Consider the following 22492-nt stretch of genomic DNA (forward strand, 5'->3'; position numbering starts at 1 on the left):
TTAAAAAAAAAACAAACATGCGACTTGATTAGAAAAACTCTGGTCCCATCATAGCCCAGATTAAACCTGAACTATTTTAGTTGCCAGACCACTCTGGGACCTGTGGTGCCACCTCTGACAGCGGCTGCATGTGTGTAGTGCTGTAGAATTGTGGTTTTAGCCCTTGGAAGTGGAAACACAGAGGCAGTTCACGCTTCCTGTTTTTGTATAGGGCCCCTCGGAGGCAGGAAGTGATAGGGAACGTCTGGACTGTAGTCTCTCTCTGCTGACTGTGGTGGTATCTCTCGACTAGAATGTCCTCTCTCAGAAAGTGAATTTTCAATACTTTTTGAGTCTGAGTGAGGTGTTGTAACATGTAACATGCCTAAGCAAGGAAAAGGTGTGCGTATGTATATATGTGGGTGTATTTTAACTAGGCAAGTCAGTTAATAACAAATTCTTATTTACAATGACGGCCTAGGAACAGTGGGTTAATTGTTCAATCTAGCAAGCTTTCGGTTACTGGCCCAAGGCTCTAACCACTAAACTACCTGCCGCACTGTATTGGGGAGGAGCAAGAGGTGTAGACTAATTATCCTGTCTAGATACTAGCTAGAACAAAGAGAATGGATGAATAGACAGACTTGGGCAGTTATTTTGAGGGTTGATTAGGGTTAAGATCATTTGGCTTCTACCCTCAGGGATCGGTTTATGTGTGTGTGTGTGTGTGTGCGCGCTCTATGCTCTACCCTCTTTGTTCTGACCCTCCACTCATGCATGCTTTAGTCCCCGCCCACTGGCCTACTGCTGTGAAAGAGTTTTATCTCTATTTGTCTCACGCCAAAACAGAGAGGGTGTGGGGCTGGGGCTATAGTATTATTTTTCTTCTCCTTCTTCCTAAGTGCTGCATTTGGCATGTTGCCAGGGCAACCCGATTGCAGCAGGTAGAGAGTAGTAGATAAGCTCCTTATTAGGTTCAGCTACTGCAGTCCCCCCCTCTCTCTTACCACGATTTCCCGCCACTCCAGGGGGAGGAGCTGCCTGCTGTCGGAATAAGAAGACTCAGGCCAAACCTCATTGTAACTCATTCTGCGTTTACAACCAAGTGGGAAGTTGGTAATTACCAGTTATGAAGTCTTAAATTTGAGTTGGGTGCTTTCATGTTTCGAACAGGGAAACACCATCAAACATGGAGGTCATTAGAAGGCTTGTGATCATTTTCCATTTTTTTTTGCCCATAAAAAGTAGCCTATATCAAGCGCTGTTTTCACTTTTAATCAAAAGGAAGATGAACAGAATACATTTTGTATTTAGAATTTGTATTTTGTTCTTACCATAAACAACAATAATAGATGAAGTTACCACCATGCGTGCCGTCTTTTTGGTTGACAAATTGGATGATAGACGAGTTTCCCCACTAGAAATGACCAGTTTGAGTGGCATTCACATGGATTTTCCCCAGTTGTGTGCTGGTAGTTATGAAATTACGAAGCGTTTGAATGGAGCATTAACTCAGTGGGTGCTGCCTAGTCATCCTGTTAACCCATACACCCCCAGATCACTGTGAGCTTTTATAGAGATCACAAAGACTGAGGCTTTACGTGTCATGATTTTATTTAGGGACTTGGTCATTAAGGACAACATAGCCAAAATGTTGTATTTTTCCGTTCTTACTGCTACATGATACACCGAAAGGCTGTAAATCATAGTTTGATTTCTGTAGCACCGTCATTTGCAGACGACACCAGAAAGCATTGCACGTGATGTAATCATAATCAGTAATTATCAATGTAAACCATACATTCTCAGATGACAAATTTTAGATTCAGTTCTTCCAAATTCCACAATTGTTCTTTCACATCGTTTCTGGAAACTTTGGAATTTCACTTATCCATTGCTGCCCTCTAGTGGGGATAATAACTAAGCGCGAGGACCCCAAAAAAGAGTCCTATGAAATTGAACTTTCTGCAAGTGCACACAAACACCATAAAAGATGTAAAACAGACTGTAAACATGAACAGGGTCACACAAAGTGTTTCTTGGTAGTCTTTAAAAAAAATCTACTTTGAACAAAGTTTTCCACCTCAATCACGTGGTTATGGGTTTAAAAGTTGAAGACATCTGTACCATGCCAGATATAGAGGTTACATTGATTGATTTTTAAGTTTGTATCCCAATATTGCACTTCATATACATAAGAGAAGACTGAAATATAACAAAAAAAAGTTTAACCATAGAAACACAGAATTTTCGGAGTAAAAAAAAGAAGACTTTTATTAATTATGAAATTATGAAAAATATTAACAACATTCCACCCATGAGCCTACTAGAGGGCGATTTTGTCAATAGACTGCAGGAAAGGGATATTTTATGCTTTGCATTTCTGTAATTCAACACTAAGAAAGCTAAGTAAGTATTACATTTCGTTAAAAGTTAATATTCCTGAACATATAATTTGTAGTATTTCCAATGTCCTTATAGTAAAGTAATAAGACTAAAGCAATAACATTTAGAATGAAAAGAGTATTGAAAATGTGTTATGTGGTAAGCAGATACTTTTTTAAATGCAGAAAGTATATAAAGTTTCTCATTTATTGAACACAAATGAGTAAAAAAAAGATCTGATTATTCTATAGTGGTCCTATACTTTTCTATGCCACAAATATGAATCCTTGCCTACCCAGCCTGTAAATATCTCCAGACAATCAATAAAGTGCCTATGCGTCTATTCCCCAGACAGCCTGGAGGAGAGGGTCACAGCAGGCCACATTATCCTGCTGCTGCTCAAATGGTTGGAACATTTTATATACAGTGCTTTCGGAAAGTATTCAGACCCCTTCACTTCTCCCACATTTTGTTACGTTACAGCCTTTTTCTAAAATGGATTAAAACCATTTTTTCTCATAATGATAAATAATGACAAATACCCCACAATGATAAAGTGGAAACAGGTTTTTAAAAATGTTTGCTAATATACAAAAAATAAAAAAAATAAATACTTTAATACCTTATTTACATACAGTGGGGCAAAAAAAGTATTTAGTCAGACACAAATTGTGCAAGTTTTTTCCCATAATTTTGTCTGTCATAGTTGAAGTGTACCTATGCTGAAAATTACAGGCCTCTCTCATCTTTTTAAGTGGGAGAACTTGCACAATTGGTGGCTATCTAAATACTTTTTTTGCCCCACAGTAAGTATTCAGACCCTTTGCTATGAGACTCGATATTGAGCTCAGGTGCATCCTGTTTCCATTGATCATCCTTGAGATGTTTCTACAACTTGATTGGAGTCCACCTGTAGTGAATTAAATTAATTGGGCGGGATTTGGGATTTGGAAATCCACACACACACACCTGTCTGCACTGTCCCAGAGTTGACAGTGCATGTCAGAGCAAAAACCAAGTCATGAGGTTGAAGGAATTCTCCGTAGAGCTCTGAGAAAGGATTATGTTGAGGCACAGATCTGGGGAAGGGTACCATAACACGTCTGCAGCAAAATGAGCAATCAGGGGAGAAGGGCCTTGGTCAGGGAGGTGACCAAGAAACCGATGGTCACGATGACAAAGCTCCAGAGTTCCTTTGTGGAGATGGGAGAACCTTCCAGAAGGACAACCATCTCTGCAGCACTCCACCAATCAGGCCTTTATGGTAGAGTGGCCAGACGGATGCCACTCTTCAGTAAAAGGCACATGACAGCCCGCTTGGACTTTGCCAAAAGGCACCTACGACTCTCAGACCATGAGAAACAAGATTCTTTGGTCTGATGAAAGAGACCTGAAAATAGCTGTGTATAGCTGTGTGCCAAGCTTGTAACGTCATACCGAAGAAGGCTCGAGGCTGTAATCGCTGCCAAAGGTGCTTCAACAAAGTACAGAGTAAAGAGTCTGAATACTTTTGTAAATGTGATATTTCAGATTTTTTTTAAATAAATTTGAAAAAATGTCTAAAAAACAGTTTTTGCTTTGTCATTATGGGGTATTGTGTTTAGATTGAGGGAAAAAAATATTTAATACATTTTAGAATAAGACTGAACATAACAAAATGTGGAAAAGGTCAAGTGGTCTGAATACTTTCCAAATGCATTGTAGATTCAATTTGTAACCATTGGGGAAATGTGTGTTTGTGTTGGTTCAATCACAGTATGTTAGGTAACCATCTCTGATACATCTGATACATGTGTTTCTGCTAAATGAGTTGATGGTGCATCTGGTAACCTTTTATCAACATTTTCTTCACTAAGCCCTTTGTCTGTGTAATATCTCTTCCAGACCCTAGTAACAGATTGTACAGTAACTGCCTCTGTTGTGTTAAAACCATATCACCAACGTGGATATGGTTATCCATTTGTTCTCTTCAAAGCATTTTCCTGGGGCGTCTGCCTGCCTCTCTAACATAATTTCATAAGCTACACATATAGCCTGGACTCACAGCAGCCACTCAGTTTCCAGCGTGGGTGTCCCACCGTTGCTTAGTTACTACTGATGTGCCTTAATTCTATCAGTTGACAGAGCTGCAGGTGTTGGGAAGAGAGGCAATAAGAAATCATAGTAGGCAGAGGGGACCAATGATCCAGTGACACCATTTCCCAGTCCACTATGCAAGGAAAAGGAAACGCCCCTTAGCAGTCAAGGAGAGTGGAGTGGTGTGAGGGAAACCATGGGTAAAGTTTGAACCTTCCTTTATTGAACCTGCCTTGAACCTGCTTCAAACCTGCCTCGAACCTGCCTCGAACCTGTCTGACTGTAGTACCACATCACATTAACATTTACAGTTTAGCACAAGCCTCTGCTTTGGTGATCTCTGAATGTTTTAGTATATGGTCCAATATCCCTATAGCTCTGTTCTGTCTGTGTGCACGCGGTTGTGCACCTTTTTAATTGTTTTTAAATGGGTTTATAGTAAAGACGTAATTTAACTGTAGAAATGTATTACCTTTTAATGTGCCATGAACACAACCAGTCATGATGTTTTCATCTGATTGTGAAACAAATCACTTCAAAAAGTAGGTTACCTTAGCACGTTCATCCCAAATAATTCCAGCATCTGAACAGCACACTGTGCACATGTCAACTTTCCTCAAATTTGCAAGTGGCTGAAACGACTGTATCTCAGCATCCGAGTGAGCGAAACCGCACCCCTCTGGCTTACTACAGTGTACAGTATGTAGCCCATGTACAGTATCTGATGCTGTACATGGGCTACACATACCATTAGATTCATGGGCTAGATGTAACAGTTTTCTTCCTGGGAAGGAGAGGAGGACCAAAATGCAGCGTGGTTATTTATAAACATCTTTAATGAAACACAGAGACAGGAACAATCACCCACAAAATACCTAAAGAATATGGCTGCCTAAATATGGTTCCCAATCAGAGACAACGATAAACACCTGCCTCTGATTGAGAACCACTCCAGGCAGCCATAGACTGACCTAGAACACTCAACTTAACACAACCCCATAGACTACAGAACCCCTAGACAAATCAAGACACATAAATCACCCATGTCACACCCTGGCCTAACCAACATAATAAAGAAAACACAGAATTCTAAGGCCAGGGCGTGACAATACACATACCTCTGCCTCCGCGTTGACGACGATGGCAGTATTGTAAGCAGCAACTGTCTTTTTACTAAAGAAATGCATTCATTTAGGTAATTTTTCTGTTAAAATGAAATATTCTCTATTTTTCTTTTCTCTGCCACGCTCTGAAAAGCCTAAATGCTACAGCTTAATTTCAATGAATGTCACGTTTGCGATCATATCACTTGAAAGAATGCACAGGAACGCTGTCAGGCTGGAATAGTTCATCGAGCAGAAAAAAAAGTATTAAATTATGCCCAGCTCACCAGGCCCCTTGATGATGTGAGACCTGAGGCAATTGCCTTTCATCTAATGGTAAGTCCACCACTGCATACATGCGTACTGTTAGACACGCCTATTCATTTGGTGGGTGCTGTGTTTACACAGGCAGCCAAATTCAGATTAATTTTTTCTACTAATTTGTCTTTCGACCAATCACATCAGATATTTTCACATCAGATGTTTTTCAGAGCTGATCTGATTGGTCAAAAGACCAATTATTGAAAAAAATATCAGACGTTCGAATTAATTGGAAATGTGTGTATTAATTGGAAATGTGCTACATTATAAAGTGGATAAAACAAATTTCATCAATAGTGTAATAATTTAAACCAATAATGTAATAACAACCTAAAACACTCTCTTTCTTTAAATCTTCTTATGGCTGGGGCAGTATTGAGTAGCTTGAATGAATAAGGTGCCCAGAGGTACCCAGAGTAAACTGCCTGCTCCTCAGTCCCAGTTGCTAATATATGCATATTATTATTAGTATATTTGGATAGAAAACACTCTGAAGTTTCTAAAACTGTTTGAATGATGTCTGTGAGTATAACAGAACTCATATGGCAGGCAAAAACCTGAGGAAAAAATCTAACCAGGAAGTGGGAAATCTGAGGTTGGTCGATTTTCAACTCAGCCCCTATTGAAGATACAGTGGGATACTGGTCATCTTGCACTTCCTTAGTCTTCCACTAGATGTCAACCGTCTTTAGAAACTTGTTTGAGGCTTCTACTGTTGAAGGGGGCTGATTGAGAGGGGAATGAGTCAGAGGTCTGCCAGCAGCCATGAGCTGGTCACGTACATTCACATGAGCGGTAGCTCCCTTTCCTTTGCTTTTCTGAAGACAAAGGAATCCTCCGGTTGGAACATTATGGAAGTTTTATGTTATAAACATCCTAAAGATTGATGTGTTAAGAACATCCTAAAGATTGATTCTATACATGTTTTGACATGTTTCTACGGACTGTAATGGAACTTTTTGACATTTCGTCTGCAACTAGTGAACGCGCTTCGTGAGTTTTGATTTGGTTACCAAACGCGCTAACAAAAGTAGCTATTTGGACATAAATGATTGACATTATCAAACAAATCAAACATTTATTGGGGAACTGGGATTCCTGGAAGTGCATTCTGATGAAGATCATCAAAGGTAAGTGAATATTTATAATGTTATTTCTGACTTCTGTTGACTGCACAATATGGCGGATATCTCAAATCAAATCAAATCAAATTGTATTTGTCACATACACATGGTTAGCAGATGTTAATGCGAGTGTAGCGAAATGCTTGTGCTTCTAGTTCCGACGATGCAGTATTAACCAACAAGTAATCTAACTAACAATTCCTAAACTACTGTCTTATACACAGTGTAAGGGGATAAAGAATATGTACATAAGGATATATCAATGAGTGATGGTACAGAGCAGCATAGGCAAGATACAGTAGATGGTATCGAGTACAGTATATACATATAAGATGAGTATGTAAACAAAGTGGCATAGTTAAAGTGGCTAGTGATACATGTATTACATAAGGATGCAGTCGATGATATAGAGTACAGTATATACGTATGCATATGAGATGAATAATGTAGGGTAAGTAACATTATATAAGGTAGCATTGTTTAAAGTGGCTAGTGATATATTTACATCATTCCCATCAATTCCCATTATTAAAGTGGCTGGAGTTGAGTCAGTGTCAGTGTGTTGGCAGCGGCCACTCAATGTTAGTGGTGGCTGTTTAACAGTCTGATGGCCTTGAGATAGAAGCTGTTTTTCAGTCTCTCGGTCCCAGCTTTGATGCACCTGTACTGACCTCGCCTTCTGGATGATAGCGGGGTGAACAGGCAGTGGCTCGGGTGGTTGATGTCCTTGATGATCTTTATGGCCTTCCTGTAACATCGGGTGGTGTAGGTGTCCTGGAGGTGTTGGAGCGAACCATTGAGAAAAGCTCAGCATTGCATGTAGATAGGTTTGGCTGCTAGGCTGAAGTAGCAAGGACATGCACATTAAGAGAAGATGATATCCAGGCCATATGACACCCAGACCATACTCTATTTTTGTAGGAATACATTAACCAAGACCATACGTGCATTCATGACAGCTGAACGTGCTGTGGTCAGCAGGGTGCAGGAAGAAAGATGTAGGCAGGATAACTGATGACTAACACGTAAAACATAGGCATGCAGTACATACATTATTTTTAGAACATGGAAAGAGTTCTGCCATCGTTGTAACCAAAAGCAGATACTAAGGGGGAGTAACTTTATTTACATATGTGATGTACACCAATACTATGTATGTATAAAAGAAAAGCCAGTGTTAAGAAGCAGCGGCTTTTCCCGCGGACCAGCACGGCTTTAATAACTTGCATTAAAGTCTACATTGAATTCAAAAGTTTATTCTGAGAGTATTATATTTCTATAGACAGTATTATATTTCTGTAACAATTATCTACAACAGAGGGCAGGTAGTTTGCCCCCGGTGATGCGTTGTGCAGACCTCACTACCCTCTGGAGAGCCTTACGGTTGAGGGCGGAGCAGTTGCCGTACCAGGCGGTGATACAGCCCACCAGGATGCTCTCGATTGTGCATCTGTAGAAGTTTGTGAGTGCTTTTGGTGACAAGCCGAAATTCTTCAGCCTCCTGAGGTTGAAGAGGCGCTGCTGCGCCTTCTTCACGATGCTGTCTGTGTGAGTGGACCAATTCAGTTTGTCTGTGATGTGTATGCCGTGTTGGGTCTCTGAGCGCAGTACTCCGATTATTGCATGGTTTGCTTTTTACGTGAAGCTTTTTTGAATCTGACACAGCGGTTGCATTAAGGAGAAGTGTATCTATAATTCCATGCTTAATGGTTGTATCTTTTAGCAATGTTTATTATGAGTATTTCTGTAAATTGATGTGGCTCTCTGGAAAATCACCAGATGTTTTTGGAACTACTGAACATAACGAGCCAATGTATATTGAGATGTTTTGATATAAATATGAACTTTATCGAACAAAACATACATGTATTGTGTAACATGAAGTCCTATGAGTGTCATCTGATGAAGATCATCAAAGGTTAGTGATTAATTCTCTCTCTATTTCTGATTTTTGTGACTCCTATTTGGCTGGAAAAATGGCTGTTTTTCTGTGATAAGGCTCTGACCTAACATAATCGTTTGTGTTGCTTTCGCTGTAAAAGCTATTTGAAACTGGACACTGTAGTGGGATTAACAAGAAGGTTACCTTTAAAATGATATAAGATACTTGTATGTTTGAGGAATTTTAATTATGAGATTTGTGTTGTTTTGCATTTGGCGCCCTGCACTTTCACTGGCTGTTGTCATATCGATCCCATTAACGGGTTCTCATTTGCAACTGCAATCTGGCCAAGATAAAGCATAGCAGTTCGACACATACAATAACACAGAGTTACACATGGAATGAACAAAACATACAGTCAATAATACAGTAGAAAAAAAGATAACAAAATCTATATACAGTGAGTGCAAATAAGGTCAAATAAGGGAGTTAAGGCAAAAAACAGGCCATGGTGGCGAAGTAATTACAATATGGCAATTAAACACTGGAATGGTAGATGTGCAAAAGATGGATGTGCAAGTAGAGATACTGTGGTGTAAAAGGAGCTAAATAAATAAATACAGCATGGGAATGAGGTAGATAGATGGGCTGTATACAGATGGGCTATGAACAGGTGCAGAGATCTGTGAGCTGCTCAGACAGCTGGTTCTTAAAGCTAGTGAGGGAGATGGGAATCTCCAGCTTCAGCCATTTTTGCAGTTCGTTTCCAGTCAGTGGCAGCAGAGAACTGGAAGGAAAGGCGACCAAAGAGGAACTGGCTTTCGGGGTGACCAGTGAGATATACCTCAGCCCTAAGAAGTTTTTAATTAATGGCATGCATATTAAGTTGATGAACACCTTGCATTTGCCTCCATTACCACAATAGACTAGTATTTGAATAAAAAGTTGTCTTGTGTAGATATAACAAACTTTTCAGACTCTGTATTATCGTAATATCTAAGTGTGTCGAAATTCCCTGTTTATTTCTGCTGGAAATCATGAGTATGGGCCCTCCAACATTAACCCACTGGTTTAATGAACTATCCAGTTACATTACCTTAGTAAGATCAATTAAATAATATCAACAGGGCGAGACCCAGATGCAGACACGGGAGGCAGATGTTTCGAGTCTCTGATATTTATTTTTATCCAATGGGCAGGCAAGAGAATGGTCGTGGACAGGCAAAAGATCATAACAAGCTCAGAGTCCAGGAGGTACAGAGTGGCAGGCAGGCTCGAGGTCAGGGCAGGCAGTATGGTCAGGCAGACGGAGTCAAGGGTCAAAACTGGGAGGACTAGCAAAAAACAGAGAAAAGGAAAAAATAGGAGCACGGAGTAACACGCTGGTTAACTTGACAAAAAAAGACGAACTGGCACAGGCAGACAGAAATAAATACCCAGGGGATAATGGGGAAGATGGGTGACACCTGGACGGGGTGGAAACAAGCACAAGGACAGGTGAAACCGATCAGGATGTGACAAATATCAATAAAAAATAACAAGTAATATCAATTAAAATGTTTGTTCCACAAACCAAAACCTGATGAAAAAATTAATGAATAAGAATGATTAGATAATGCAAAACCAATGACCTAATGATGCCTGTGTGTAAATTGGAGTACGTGCCAGCAACCAGAAGGAGTAACAATTGTTTCAAAGGCTTTTGTGCCTTAACAGTAGCATTAAACAGCATCTTAAGAGGTGAAACATTTGTTTGAAGTCAAGTTTAGAGCTAGGATGTAGGAATATGATTGGGTGTTCAGTCATTACTGAAGCATGACACTTTATATTCAAGAAAATAAAAAATGAGAGTGAATTTAATTGTTAGTAAGTATTTTTTGGAGTTGTTTTTACACTATTGGTTAAAGTTATAGCTAATACGCTTCATGATTTTTTTTACCCACTTCATAAAATAATAATCAACGCATTATGTAATAAATATTACATTATGCACAAAAGTGTTATTATGTTATGCGTTCAGGATATTCATCACATTATTGGCAATTTATTACATTACAAATGAAGAAGTTGCTACACTATTAGTAGCTATTAAATTATTGTAAGTTATGACATTATTAGTTGCTACATGCCCTCAGAGACGTGGGGTCACGGCCAGGGTCTGCCGCTATCAACAGCGACCCTGGAGCAGTTAGGGTTAATGGCCTTGCTCAAGGGCACATTGACAATGTTGGGGAAGCTATTCTGAACATATACACTAAAGTTACCCTTAAGAAAAAGATAGTTTACTTAACTAAAGTACTTTGAAAAAGTAGTTCACCACATTCAGACTACATGAACAATTATTATATAAACTACAAATTGCAAGAACAGATGCACACACAGTTGTCACATGCATTAAATCAAAGTTAGGCAGTGATGCAGAATTCATACCCAGCAAAGGGTTAAGAAAGGGAGGAGGATGTAAGATGGCTTGAAGTCAATAAAAAATGAGAGGGGGAGAGAGACGGAGAGGGAGAGCACAACATCTATACGATTAATGCATGCCAAAAATAAGGACAGTTTCAACAGCTAGCGTACTGCCTCTCTCCATCCCTACCCCTCTTACAATATTTTCTTCCTCCTCTGCTCTGAGCGTTCGGCTGAGTGGTTGCACTGCCGTTCAGTCTGCTGCTCTCATCTCTGAATGCACCGGGAATGATGGTGTAAATGAGTGTAGGCCTAGGCTACTTGAGGACTCCGTAAGGACTGCCTGAGAGCGGGAGAGAGGTAAAGAGACAGCGAGAGAGGCAGTAAGATACTCAGTGAGGACTGCCTGAGAGAGATAGAGGGAAGAAGTGTGGGCGAGGCAATAAGAGAGGCAGGATGATGAGTGTAAACAACGGCGGGATGAGGACCGGCCAAGACACAGCACCCAACGGCACAGCAAGAGCATCCTGGGAAAGAACCAACACTATATCTAACCCATCCACCCCCACCAAGCATCTCAAATCGGTGAGTATCAACGTGTCATGAGATGAGGAGAAAAATAATGAGAATCTCTCTCTCACACACACTTTCTCTATCTCTGTCTGTATTGTGAGGAGTTTGCATGCCTTGCTTTAGTGGGAACAACTATTTAATATGCTAAGGGTGCATGTTCAATGTTATGTATGTGTTACATGTCAATTAGTTCCTTGAATGTAGGCTACTGTATATCCTTTCATGTGGCAATTACACTGACATTCAAGGAAATAGATCCTTTATTTTTTCAAACGTTTGTTAGATAATAGATAAGGCTTTCGTAACGCATTTGGGCGACTGTAGAAGAGAATCCACCTGTTAACATGTCTGTCTGCAATGGCACAAGTAGCCTACAGTCACCTGCTGCGCTGAGTGATAGAAGACAGACACACTCCTAACCTTATCTATGAGCCTGCCTGGGGGTGATGAGGGGAGTTGCTTCAAGCAGTCTAACTGGCCAAATGATCAAATATTTCTCCATGTCCAATGGTTTGAAAGAGTCTATTGGTAGTAGAATTGAACTCTACATTTTGTCATAAAAGTGTACCAAAATAAGACAATTCTGTCTCTTTTGAAGGGTCTTGAGGGGTCTGTTGGTGGGGTCAGTTTTCCTTACTGCTTACTGTCAATGGAACAGGATGACGTCTTTACAGACAGACACATTATGACAACATCGAACAGGTCAACAAGGCACTGAATAGTAATTGAGTCCAGTTGTTCAGTGTCGCATACAGCACTCTAACAGGGTACCAGCATCACTGGTACCAGCATCACTGGCGATAAATATCTAACCTGCCAAATTTCGGAAAGGACAATGCATCGGATCAATACCACTCCCACCACATGCAAGGGGCAGGGAGGTCATTCAAAACTTTAACTCCACAATCTGCTTTCAGCCTTCTTGTTATGACGAAGGCTTTATTATTTTATCTCAGCGAAGTTGTCATAGGCTAGTAAGTTGATTGATTATATGACAGATTATCAGGTTACCACTTGGCTCTGTCTTCAAGACTGAGTTTTATAGCAGAGACCTGTCACAAAGCTTTTTGAAGTTTAAATAATGGCAATATGCCTTATTGACTATAAAAGATATGCTTACAGATTTGCCAGAGACAAACATTTTTTTGACATTTAAGTCATTTAGCAGACGCTCTTATCCAGAGCGACTTACAAATTGGTGCATACACCCTATGACATCCAGTGGAACAGCCACTTGCATCTAAATCTTTTTTTTTTTTTTTTTTTTGACTGTTTAAAAAAACAAGGCACAGAAATGTTAAACTGGTGCAATACTAACTCATCGATAGAACTTATTTTAGTGTTCAAATAAACTAAATGGAGAGAGAAAATCAAGAACCAGACAATCAAGAAGTGGTATTTTACTATGGTTTGAACCGCTAGTGTAACAGATGTCGTCTGGAGAAAGAGAGGAGGACCAAGGTGCAGCGTGGTAAGTGTTCATGTCTTTTTAATAAACAAACTGAACACTGGAACAAAACAATAAACGATGTGAACAAAACAAAACAGTACCGTGTGGCCCAAACACTCACATGGAAACAAACACCCACAAACCAAAAGTGAAACCCAAGCTACCTAAGTATGATTCTCAATCAGGGACAACAATTGACAGCTGCCTCTGATTGAGAACCATACTAGGCCGAACTCAAAAACCAACATAGAAAAAGAAACATAGACTGCCCACACCAACTCACGCCCTGACCATACTAAAACAAAGACAAAAACAAAGGAACTAAGGTCAGAACGTGACAGCTAGACAGGCACTCAAAGGGTTAGCAAGTGGCCGCCAATCTGAAATGTAGCTCTGCTTCATGTGTTATCAGTCTGGCTGGGGAATGTATGTAGTCATGTCACACTGTCACCTCAGCTCTTGTCACACAGCTCTCTCACTGTGCCTGGTCTGAAACCAGTGGGGGGTGACCGACCAGCATTTTATAGTGGGACCTACCCATGAAATTAGTCTGTAATGTGCTCTTCAAAGCTGCTTTGTACAGTTATTTTTACAGTAAAATAGCTCTCTCAAACCCACCACCCTATCTTTTGCCAGTGATTGAGATAAACCTACATGATATGTAAATACAGTAGGTTCTATCCTCGTAAACGTGGTTGGTTCAACCACTGAGGCATCTTCTTTGCTGTGAAACATGATTCAGTCGAAACTGAGCAAGCCAATATTGCCAAAGAGAACAAAATGTGATTAGACTGCCAAGTACATTTCTGCCTCCTCATTACAAGTATGTTCCTTCTTAGTTCATTCTCACAGCTTTCATGTTGCTCATATGAAATACCTTTGAATCAGCTGCTGCACAGTATATCACTTTGAGAATGTCTACCACTCAGCTACAGTGGGGCAAAAAAGCATTTAGTCAGCCACCAATTGTGCACGTTCTCCCACTTAAAAAGATGAGAGAGGCCTGTAATTTTCATCATATGTACACTTCAACTATGACAGACAAAATGAGAAAAAAAATCCAGAAATTCACATTGTAGGATTTTTAATGAATTTATTTGCAAATTATGGTGGAAAATAAGTATTTGGTCAATAACAAAAGTTTATCTCAATACTTTGTTATATACCCTTTGTTGGCAATGACAGAGGTCAAATGTTTCACAAGGTTTTCACACACTGTTGCTGCTATTTTGGCCCATTCCTCCATGCAGATCTCCTCTAGAGCAGTGATGTTTTGGGGTTGTTGCTGGGCTACAAGGACTTTCAACTCCCTCCAAAGATTTTCTATGGGGTTGAGATCTGGAGATTGGCAAGGCCACCCCAGGACCTTGAAATGCTTCTTACGAAGCCACTCCTTCGTTGCCTGGGCGGTGTGTTTGGGATCAATGTCATGCTGAAAGACCCAGCCACGTTTCATCTTCAATGCCCCTGCTGATGGAAGGAGGTTTTCACTCAGAATCTCACGATACATGGCCCCATTCATTCTTTCCTTTACACGGATCAGTCGTCCTGGTCCCTTTGCAGAAAAACAGCCCCAAAGCATGACGTTTCCACCCTCATGCTTCACAGTAGGTATGGTGTTCTTTGGATGCAACTCAGCGTTCTTTGTCCTCCAAACACGACGAGTTGAGTTTTTACCAAAAAGTTATATTTTGGTTTCAGCTGACCATATGACATTCTCCCAATCTTCTTCTGGATCATCCAAATGCACTCTAGCAAACTTCAGATGGGCCTGGACATGTAAGCAGGGGGACACGTCTGGCACTGCAGGATTTGAGTCCCTGGCGGCGTAGTGTGTTACTGATGGTAGGCTTTGTTACTTTGGTCCCAGCTCTCTGCAGGTCATTCACTAGGTCTCCCCGTGTGGTTCTGGGATTTTTGCTCACCGTTCTTGTGATCATTTTGACCCCACGGGGTGAGATCTTGCGTGGAGCCCCAGATCAAGGGAGATTATCAGTGGTCTTGTATGTCTTCCATTTCCTAATAATTGCTCCCACAGTTGATTTCTTCAAACCAAGCTGCTTACCTATTGCAGATTCAGTCTTCCCAGCCTGGTGCAGGTCTACAATTTTGTTTCTGGTGTCCTTTGACAGCTCTTTGGTCTTGGCCATAGTGGAGTTTGGAGTGTGACTGTTTGAGGTTGTGGACAGGTGTCTTTTATACTGATAACAAGTTCAAACAGGTGCCATTAATACAGGTAACGAGTGGAGGACAGAGGAGCCTCTTAAAGGATAAGTTACAGGTCTGTGAAAGCCAGAAATCTTGCTTGTTTGTAGGTGACCAAATACTTATTTTCCACCATAATTTGCAAATAAATTCATAAAAAATCCTACAATGTGATTTTCTGGAATTTATTTTCTCATTTTGTCTGTCATAGTTGTGTACCTATGATGAAAATTACAGGCCTCTCTCATCTTTTTAAGTGGGAGAACTTGCACAATTGGTGGCTGACTAAATACTTTTTTGCCCCACTGTATATAACAATAAGAGCTGTGGACACCAGTAGACCTTTTGGCTCCCTCTGGCGCCACATTACCCTGTTCCTCCATCATCACTACCGAGGATGTCTCAGACTGTAGCAGACTGATCCAAAAGGCTTCTTACTCCACAATGTGACTTGTGTGTTTGTTTTGGAGTATTTGTGTGTGTTAACCTGTGTGCTGTATTGTGTGCCTGGGGTGTGCTCAAGTATTAAGCTTTGTGTCTCCTCATCCAACAGCCTAAGCCTCAGAATGCCATCACCATTGCGGTGTCATCGCGGGTCCTCTTCAACATGGATAAGGAGCAGCAGATCTACGAACAGAAAGGCATGGAGGAGTACCTCAAGTACCAGATAGAACACGAGACAGAGCCCTTCGGCCCTGGTCCTGCTTTTCCTTTCGTTAAGGTCAGGGAAATGAAAGACAGACAGACAGACAGACAGACAGACAGACAGACAGACAGACAGACAGACAGACAGACAGACAGACAGACAGAGACAGATTGGTTGTCATGTTCGTCAATGTGAATGATGTATGTTGTATGAAAGATTATACTGTATGTTAAGTGCTTCTGTTTGACATGACCCCAGGCTCTGGAGGCAGTGAATACTCGGCTGAGGGAGCTATACCCAGAGAGTGAGGAGCTCTTTGACGTTGTGCTCATGACCAACAACCACGCACACGTCGGCCTCCGACTCATCAACACCATCAACCACCACCGTGAGTGCCTAATCACACACACAGACACACACATGCATAAACACATGCACACATGGGCACCACTTGGCTATTGTGCTGTGAATGACACATCTTTCATTCAGATTCAGTGTGATGTCCTGAGTGTGGTCTAAGGGCCCGGGGCTGGGTTTCTACTAAGCTAGTATATGGAAATGTTTTAAGATAGTCATATCAAGGATCATTTAGCTATTGGATTTTGAATTTTAGGACCCCTGTAGGTATAAAAACATTAAAAAAATTAAATGGGGGGTGAACATTGAATTTGGCCTTACTGTTGTTATCTCATAGCCCATTAGCCCATAGCCCATTAGCCCATTAGCCTTAATGGCAAAATTCATACATGGCAATATAGATAGTCAAAAAATAAATAAAAAATCAGAGAGATATAAGAACATTCAGGAAATTATTATATGTATATATATTTTTTTTACCCATATTTAACCCCTTTTTTGACACTAAGGTACTTCCATATATACTTCCATTCAGTCGGACCTTTTCGATGTTGGGGTCATATTATTATTATTATTACTATTAAACAGGCAGATTTTGATGGGGAGGTTTAAATTATGCTAATTACATTTCTGCGCGGACATCGACTCTAGGGGGTTAAGGGCTCCAGGAGAAGAAGCTGTTCTGATGACCTGATGATGACGGTGCTCTGGGTGCTCCACACAGCTGGTCCTCCCCATTCCCACACAGCCTGTATGACCCTATGGCCCTGTGTCCCTCCACAGGACACATGCCTGCTCAAAACATCACAGAATAACTTCAGCTGTATGGGTCTTTAAGCTCAAATGTGTGTGTGTGTGTGTGTGTGTGTGTGTGTGTGTGTGTGTGTGTGTGTGTGTGTGTGTGTGTGTGTGTGTGTGTGTGTGTGTGTGTGTGTGTGTGTGTGTGTGTGTGTGTGTGTGTGTGTGTGAGAGAGAGAGAGAGAGAGAGAGAGAGAGAGAGAGAGAGAGAGAGAGAGAGAATGTAAGATAATGTAAGAGAGAGAGAATGTAAGAGAATGAAAGAGAGAGTGGGTTGGGGAGGTCAAAGGCAAAATGTTGTTTAGTACGTTACATTCCCTTGTAAACTGTGGTTGTGTATCATGTCATAGTGCTTTAATAAAATGACTTATAGATTACTATGAAATTAGGAAATAACTAGACACAGCTCTGGCCACTGGTTGGCCTAGGATGGTGTTGGGGCGATCTCTCTCACGCTCCACACTCCACACGTCCTTTGAGATGAAGGGAGTTGGGAGATGTGGTTCTGGGCCCTGGGGGTGTGGGTAAAATAGTCTGGCCAAGTGGAAACATCTGTCCTGACTGAGCTACTTTCTCAGGCTCTTTCCATCCAGCTCACCCCTCAATCCACTATTTTCTCTCTTTACTCCTCTCTGGGCATTTTTCTCTCTTTGCATCTTTGGATCTCCCTCGCCATTGGTAACTGTTATCTAATCCCTCAATTACAAGCAGGAACCAGTACATTGACTCTATGTCTGTCTCTCTTTCCTCTGCAGGGCTGTTCATCGAGCGTTTCTGTATGACGGGTGGGAACAGTCCCATTGGGTACCTGAAGGCTTACCACACTAACCTGTACCTGTCTGCTGACCCCATGAAGGTCAGAGAGGCCTTGGAGGAAGGTAAGTGGGCGAGAGCCAGACCTGGCGCCAGGATAAAGTATCTAAGGGGGCTGTTGAAATCAGGGAGGGGGCTACATTTTTTGGAGTTCTTGCATTGGCATTATATTGAATTCTCTTTATATAATCACGCTATACCATAACAAACATGTGGTCCTTCTGTAGCACAGTTGGTAGAGCATGGCGCTTGTAACGCCAGGGTAGTGGGTTCGATTCCCGGGACCACCCATACGTAGAATGTATGCACACATGACTGTAAGTCGCTTTGGATAAAAGTGTCTGCTAAATGGCATATATTATTATTATTATTATAAACATAAAGTTCAAATCCTGAGACAAGTGCTGAGACGTTTAGATCGGCAATTACCCTATTATGTAAATGCAACGTACACACAGCTGTCTTACCAAAATAATGCAAACTAAATGCTGAAATTAGTAGCCTAGTTATTCATGCGTGCAAACACAAATGCTGAATAGCAGTTTGGCTTAGATTATTCACACAATTGCGAATGCGAAAGAATGTGAACAGAACAGCGCTACTAAGTAGTAGGCCTAGAATACAAAATATTAGATCGATAAAGGCATGACACAATATATATTTAGGCTAGTTACATTAACAGTAAACATAAGGTGAAGGGAGATCCAAATAACCAAACATAGCCTCGAACCTACTACAGTGAGATGCAGACATGCACAGACAGCTGTCTTGCAAAATGAATAGGCCTATACAAGCCCGCTTCAACAAAATGCAATAATCATCCCACTCCCTCACAAGTTCACTAACACGTTGTGATATGGCACAATACACTTCTGTGAATCAAATTCGACCCACGTAATCAATTAAAACTTATTTGGGATCGGTGTCTCTTCCACAGGACGGTTGAGCTAACGTAGGCTAATGCGGTTAGCATGAGGTTGTAAGTAACAAGAACATTTCCCAGGACATAGACATATCTGATATTGGCAGAAAGCTTAAATTCTTGTTAATCTAACTGCACTGTCCAATCTACAGTAGCTATTACAGTGAAAGAATACCATGCTATTGTTTGAGGAGAGTGCACAATTTTGAACATAAAAAGTTATTAATAAACAAATTAGGCATATTTGAGCACTCTTGATACAACATTTTGAACAGAAATGCAAAGGCTCATTTGATCAGTCTAAAACTTTTCACATACACTGCTGTCATCTAGTGGCCAAAATGTATATTGCACCTGGGCTGGAATAATATATTATGGCCTTACTCTTGCATTTCAAAGATGATGTACAAAAAAAATACAAAATAACTTTTTTTTCTTTGTTTTATCTTTCACCAGATCTACTGTGTGTAATTCTCATACTTTCACATTTCCACAAACTTCAAAGTGTTTCCTTTCAAATGGCACCAAGAATATGCATATCCTTGCTTCAGGGCCTGAGCTACAAGCAGTTAGATTTGGGTATGTCATTTCAGGCAAAAATTGAAAAAAAGGGACGGATCCTGCAATGTCAGCCTGCCATAATAACCAAGCATTCCAGCCGATCTCTTCCTACTGCACACATAGCTAGCTGGAGCTCAGGAGGATCATCGCTGCTGCTGCTCCTCATCGTTCTCCTTCTTTGTTTGGGTACTTTGGCGAAGCCAATTTCTTATATCCATCGTGGCAGATTAGCTGGTTCAAGCTAGCTAAATAGGCTAAGGCTAATATCACTAACACTTTTTACAGCTATAGCTAAGAGTGAAGCAGCTTTAACGGTAAACTTGAACCCTCCCTTTCAAATCAAATATTACAGGCAGAGGCATATCACTTTATTCACTCAGCCTACCACAGAAATGTGAGAAGAGAAGCGTTTTTCCCTGCTTTTTATTGTTAACCCAAAGGAGTCATACCACACCGCTCAGTGGCTTTCCATAGCCCCCCTGCTGCAACCTGGTCCCAGAGCATTTCATATTATTCTGTACGTAAATACGTGAAACTTTATTTAATATGATATGTTACGCTTCGTATGGTATGTATTCATTTGAGATTGTCCATTATCCATTTTCGTATGACATGTTACGAATAACAATTAGTATGATATGTCACAAATTTGCAAAACATATAATATGTTACGAATTTGAAAACATACAATATGTTTCTGCCTTAACGCTGTAATATGTAACTTTTTGGGCGACCTGACCAAATTCACATAGATCTGTCATTCTCATTGAAAGAAAGTCTAAGAAGCGGTAGATCTGTTGTATGTGCACTATTTCTATGCTTACCATTCTTAAGTTTCATTCTGCATCTTTTACTTTCAATGTTGTACACCAGCTGTAAACTGCTCAAAATAAAAGATTTGTTGGTTATGGAAAATCTCTCTCTCTCTTTCAGGGATTGCGGCAGCCACCATGTTTAACCCACCAGAGAAGCGAACAGAAGTGTCAGAGACTCAGCTGCGGGTGGCCTTTGATGGGGACGCAGTGCTCTTCTCTGATGAGTCAGAGCGCATCTATAAGGCCCATGGACTGGACAAGTTCTTTGAGCATGAGAAGGCACATGAGAACACGCTTCTTGACCATGTATGTCCGGTCCACGTTAAATTCTGTAACACATTCAAACACAATTGAATATGCAGCTAAATCTAAATAGTTAGTCAATTGACAAATTAATATCCCTCTGTACTTCATACGGATGATGAAATGTTGTGTGAGCTGAAGTGGTTTAATGTCTCTGTAGATTTACTGTAGATTTTGTGACATGTTCAGTGTCAGGCCCCATCGTGTAGCAACTCACTCTCTATCCTTTCCTCTCAGGGGCCACTGAAGGGGTTCCTGGAGTCTCTGGGGAAGCTGCAGAAGAAGTTTTATGCCAAGGGCCAGCGTATGGACTGCCCCATCCGCACCTACCTGGTGACGGCGCGCAGCGCAGCCAGCTCAGGCACCCGGGCCCTGAAGACACTTCGATCCTGGGGACTCGACACCGATGAGGCCCTCTTCCTTGCTGGGGCCCCTAAGGGGCCTATGCTAGAGAAGATCCGGCCTCACATATTCTTCGACGATCAGATGTTCCATGTGGAGGGGGCTGCGGAGCTGGGGACTGTGGCGGCTCATGTGCCCTATGGTGTGGCTCAGAAACGGCCCCAGAAGAAGCTTGCTGAGGAGAACGCTAAAGACTCTAGCGCTGCCGCCAAGTAGTCTGTACCTCACCCTCTTCCCTATCCCTGTGACAGCAAGGGACAATAAAACAACATAGTGAATTTGAAGGAGACAGTGGTTCTGTAAGTCCTTTTCAGTCCCCTCTTAGTTGTCTGGGTAGTGAAGCCCATAGTACATGACAATTGCAGGGGCAGAGTGAGAGCATGCTGTTTTCACGCCTGCCATGTGATCGAGGATTCCTCACAAGAGGAGGCGCCAGTATACCAAAAAGAAAAGCTTCAATATTGTCATGCTTGCAGTAATGTTAGTGCACTATGCTATCTGTATCATAGCATTAAAGGTCCAATAACATTGTAATCTAAAAATCAACCTAAACATATGCTACACAGTATTTATAGAGTTTACAAGTCTGTGATTTGTAGCAACAACATTAGATTTTGTTGACACATTCAAATGATGTGAAACTCCAGAACCAAAACATTTCAAAATGTTATAAGCGTACAGTGGGCTATACCTGTATCATTTCAGCATATCACTTAGGTTGAAAACATGTTTACTGAATATGTATTTTATGTTATCGATGTAATATTTTGCTCTGTTCTTTTGTTTCTAATCTAGACACCTTTTATTGTACATTTGCATGGTCCTCATGCAAGTTACTGTATGTGCTGTAATGAGATGGCAACCTAAAGTGCTAATGGACCATCTCCTCTCTCATTATAAACATGAATGCTGATCCATTCTGTAAAGACTTGGCTTCTTTGAGGAGATATTGGCATAATGTATGTTAACTTAATTACGTGGCTTTTATGTTTCGTTCTATTGCCAATTTGCCTTTCAAACATCCCATAGCCTGCACTAATTACCAATTGCACACGCACCCCGACTGTTAATTGTATTGGTAATTATTTTGGTGTTATCATTGGATGTTTTGTTTCACTCTTGCAGTCTGACTCAGGCGCAAATGATTTTAACTAATGAAGGAGAACCTTTTAACCTGTAAAGTTGGCTGCCAAACGCCATTTAAACTACACAGAAGAAGAATAAGAAGAGAAGTGCTGCACTTACATGATTGTTTGCTAAAATGGATGACGAAATGGCTGATGACTGTGGGATGTTTTGGGAGCATGGAGAGCCGGAGATAGCCAGACTAGTAAATTGAGCTAAGGAACAGAAGGTGGTTATTGGAGAAAG

General features: G+C 41.0%; 1 protein-coding gene across 1 annotated transcript; it reads left to right on the forward strand.

Moving 5' to 3' along the window:
- Nucleotides 1–11369: 11369 nt before the first annotated feature.
- On the forward strand, nt 11370–22038 carry LOC118369098 (cytosolic 5'-nucleotidase 1A-like). Its single transcript, XM_052496910.1, has 6 exons — nt 11370–11861; nt 16058–16225; nt 16409–16538; nt 18061–18183; nt 20535–20722; nt 20957–22038. The coding sequence occupies exons 1-6, from the start codon at nt 11733–11735 to the stop codon at nt 21335–21337; spliced, it is 1119 nt and encodes a 372-aa protein (XP_052352870.1). The 5' UTR covers nt 11370–11732; the 3' UTR covers nt 21338–22038.
- The last annotated feature ends 454 nt before the right edge of the window (nt 22039–22492 follow it).

The sequence above is a fragment of the Oncorhynchus keta genome, chromosome 35 (assembly GCF_023373465.1).
Source record: "Oncorhynchus keta strain PuntledgeMale-10-30-2019 chromosome 35, Oket_V2, whole genome shotgun sequence".
In the NCBI taxonomy this organism is placed as follows: Eukaryota; Metazoa; Chordata; class Actinopteri; order Salmoniformes; family Salmonidae; genus Oncorhynchus; species Oncorhynchus keta.

What these genes read in the sequence shown, in the direction of transcription:
- LOC118369098 (XM_052496910.1), top strand. Translation starts at nt 11,733, where the DNA reads ATGATGAGTGTAAACAACGGCGGGATGAGGACCGGCCAAGACACAGCA. An exon ending in CAACACCATCAACCACCACC is followed by an intron (nt 16,539 to 18,060) that starts GTGAGTGCCTAA and finishes TTTCCTCTGCAG; the next exon opens with GGCTGTTCATCGAGCGTTTC. An exon ending in AGAACACGCTTCTTGACCAT is followed by an intron (nt 20,723 to 20,956) that starts GTATGTCCGGTC and finishes CTTTCCTCTCAG; the next exon opens with GGGCCACTGAAGGGGTTCCT.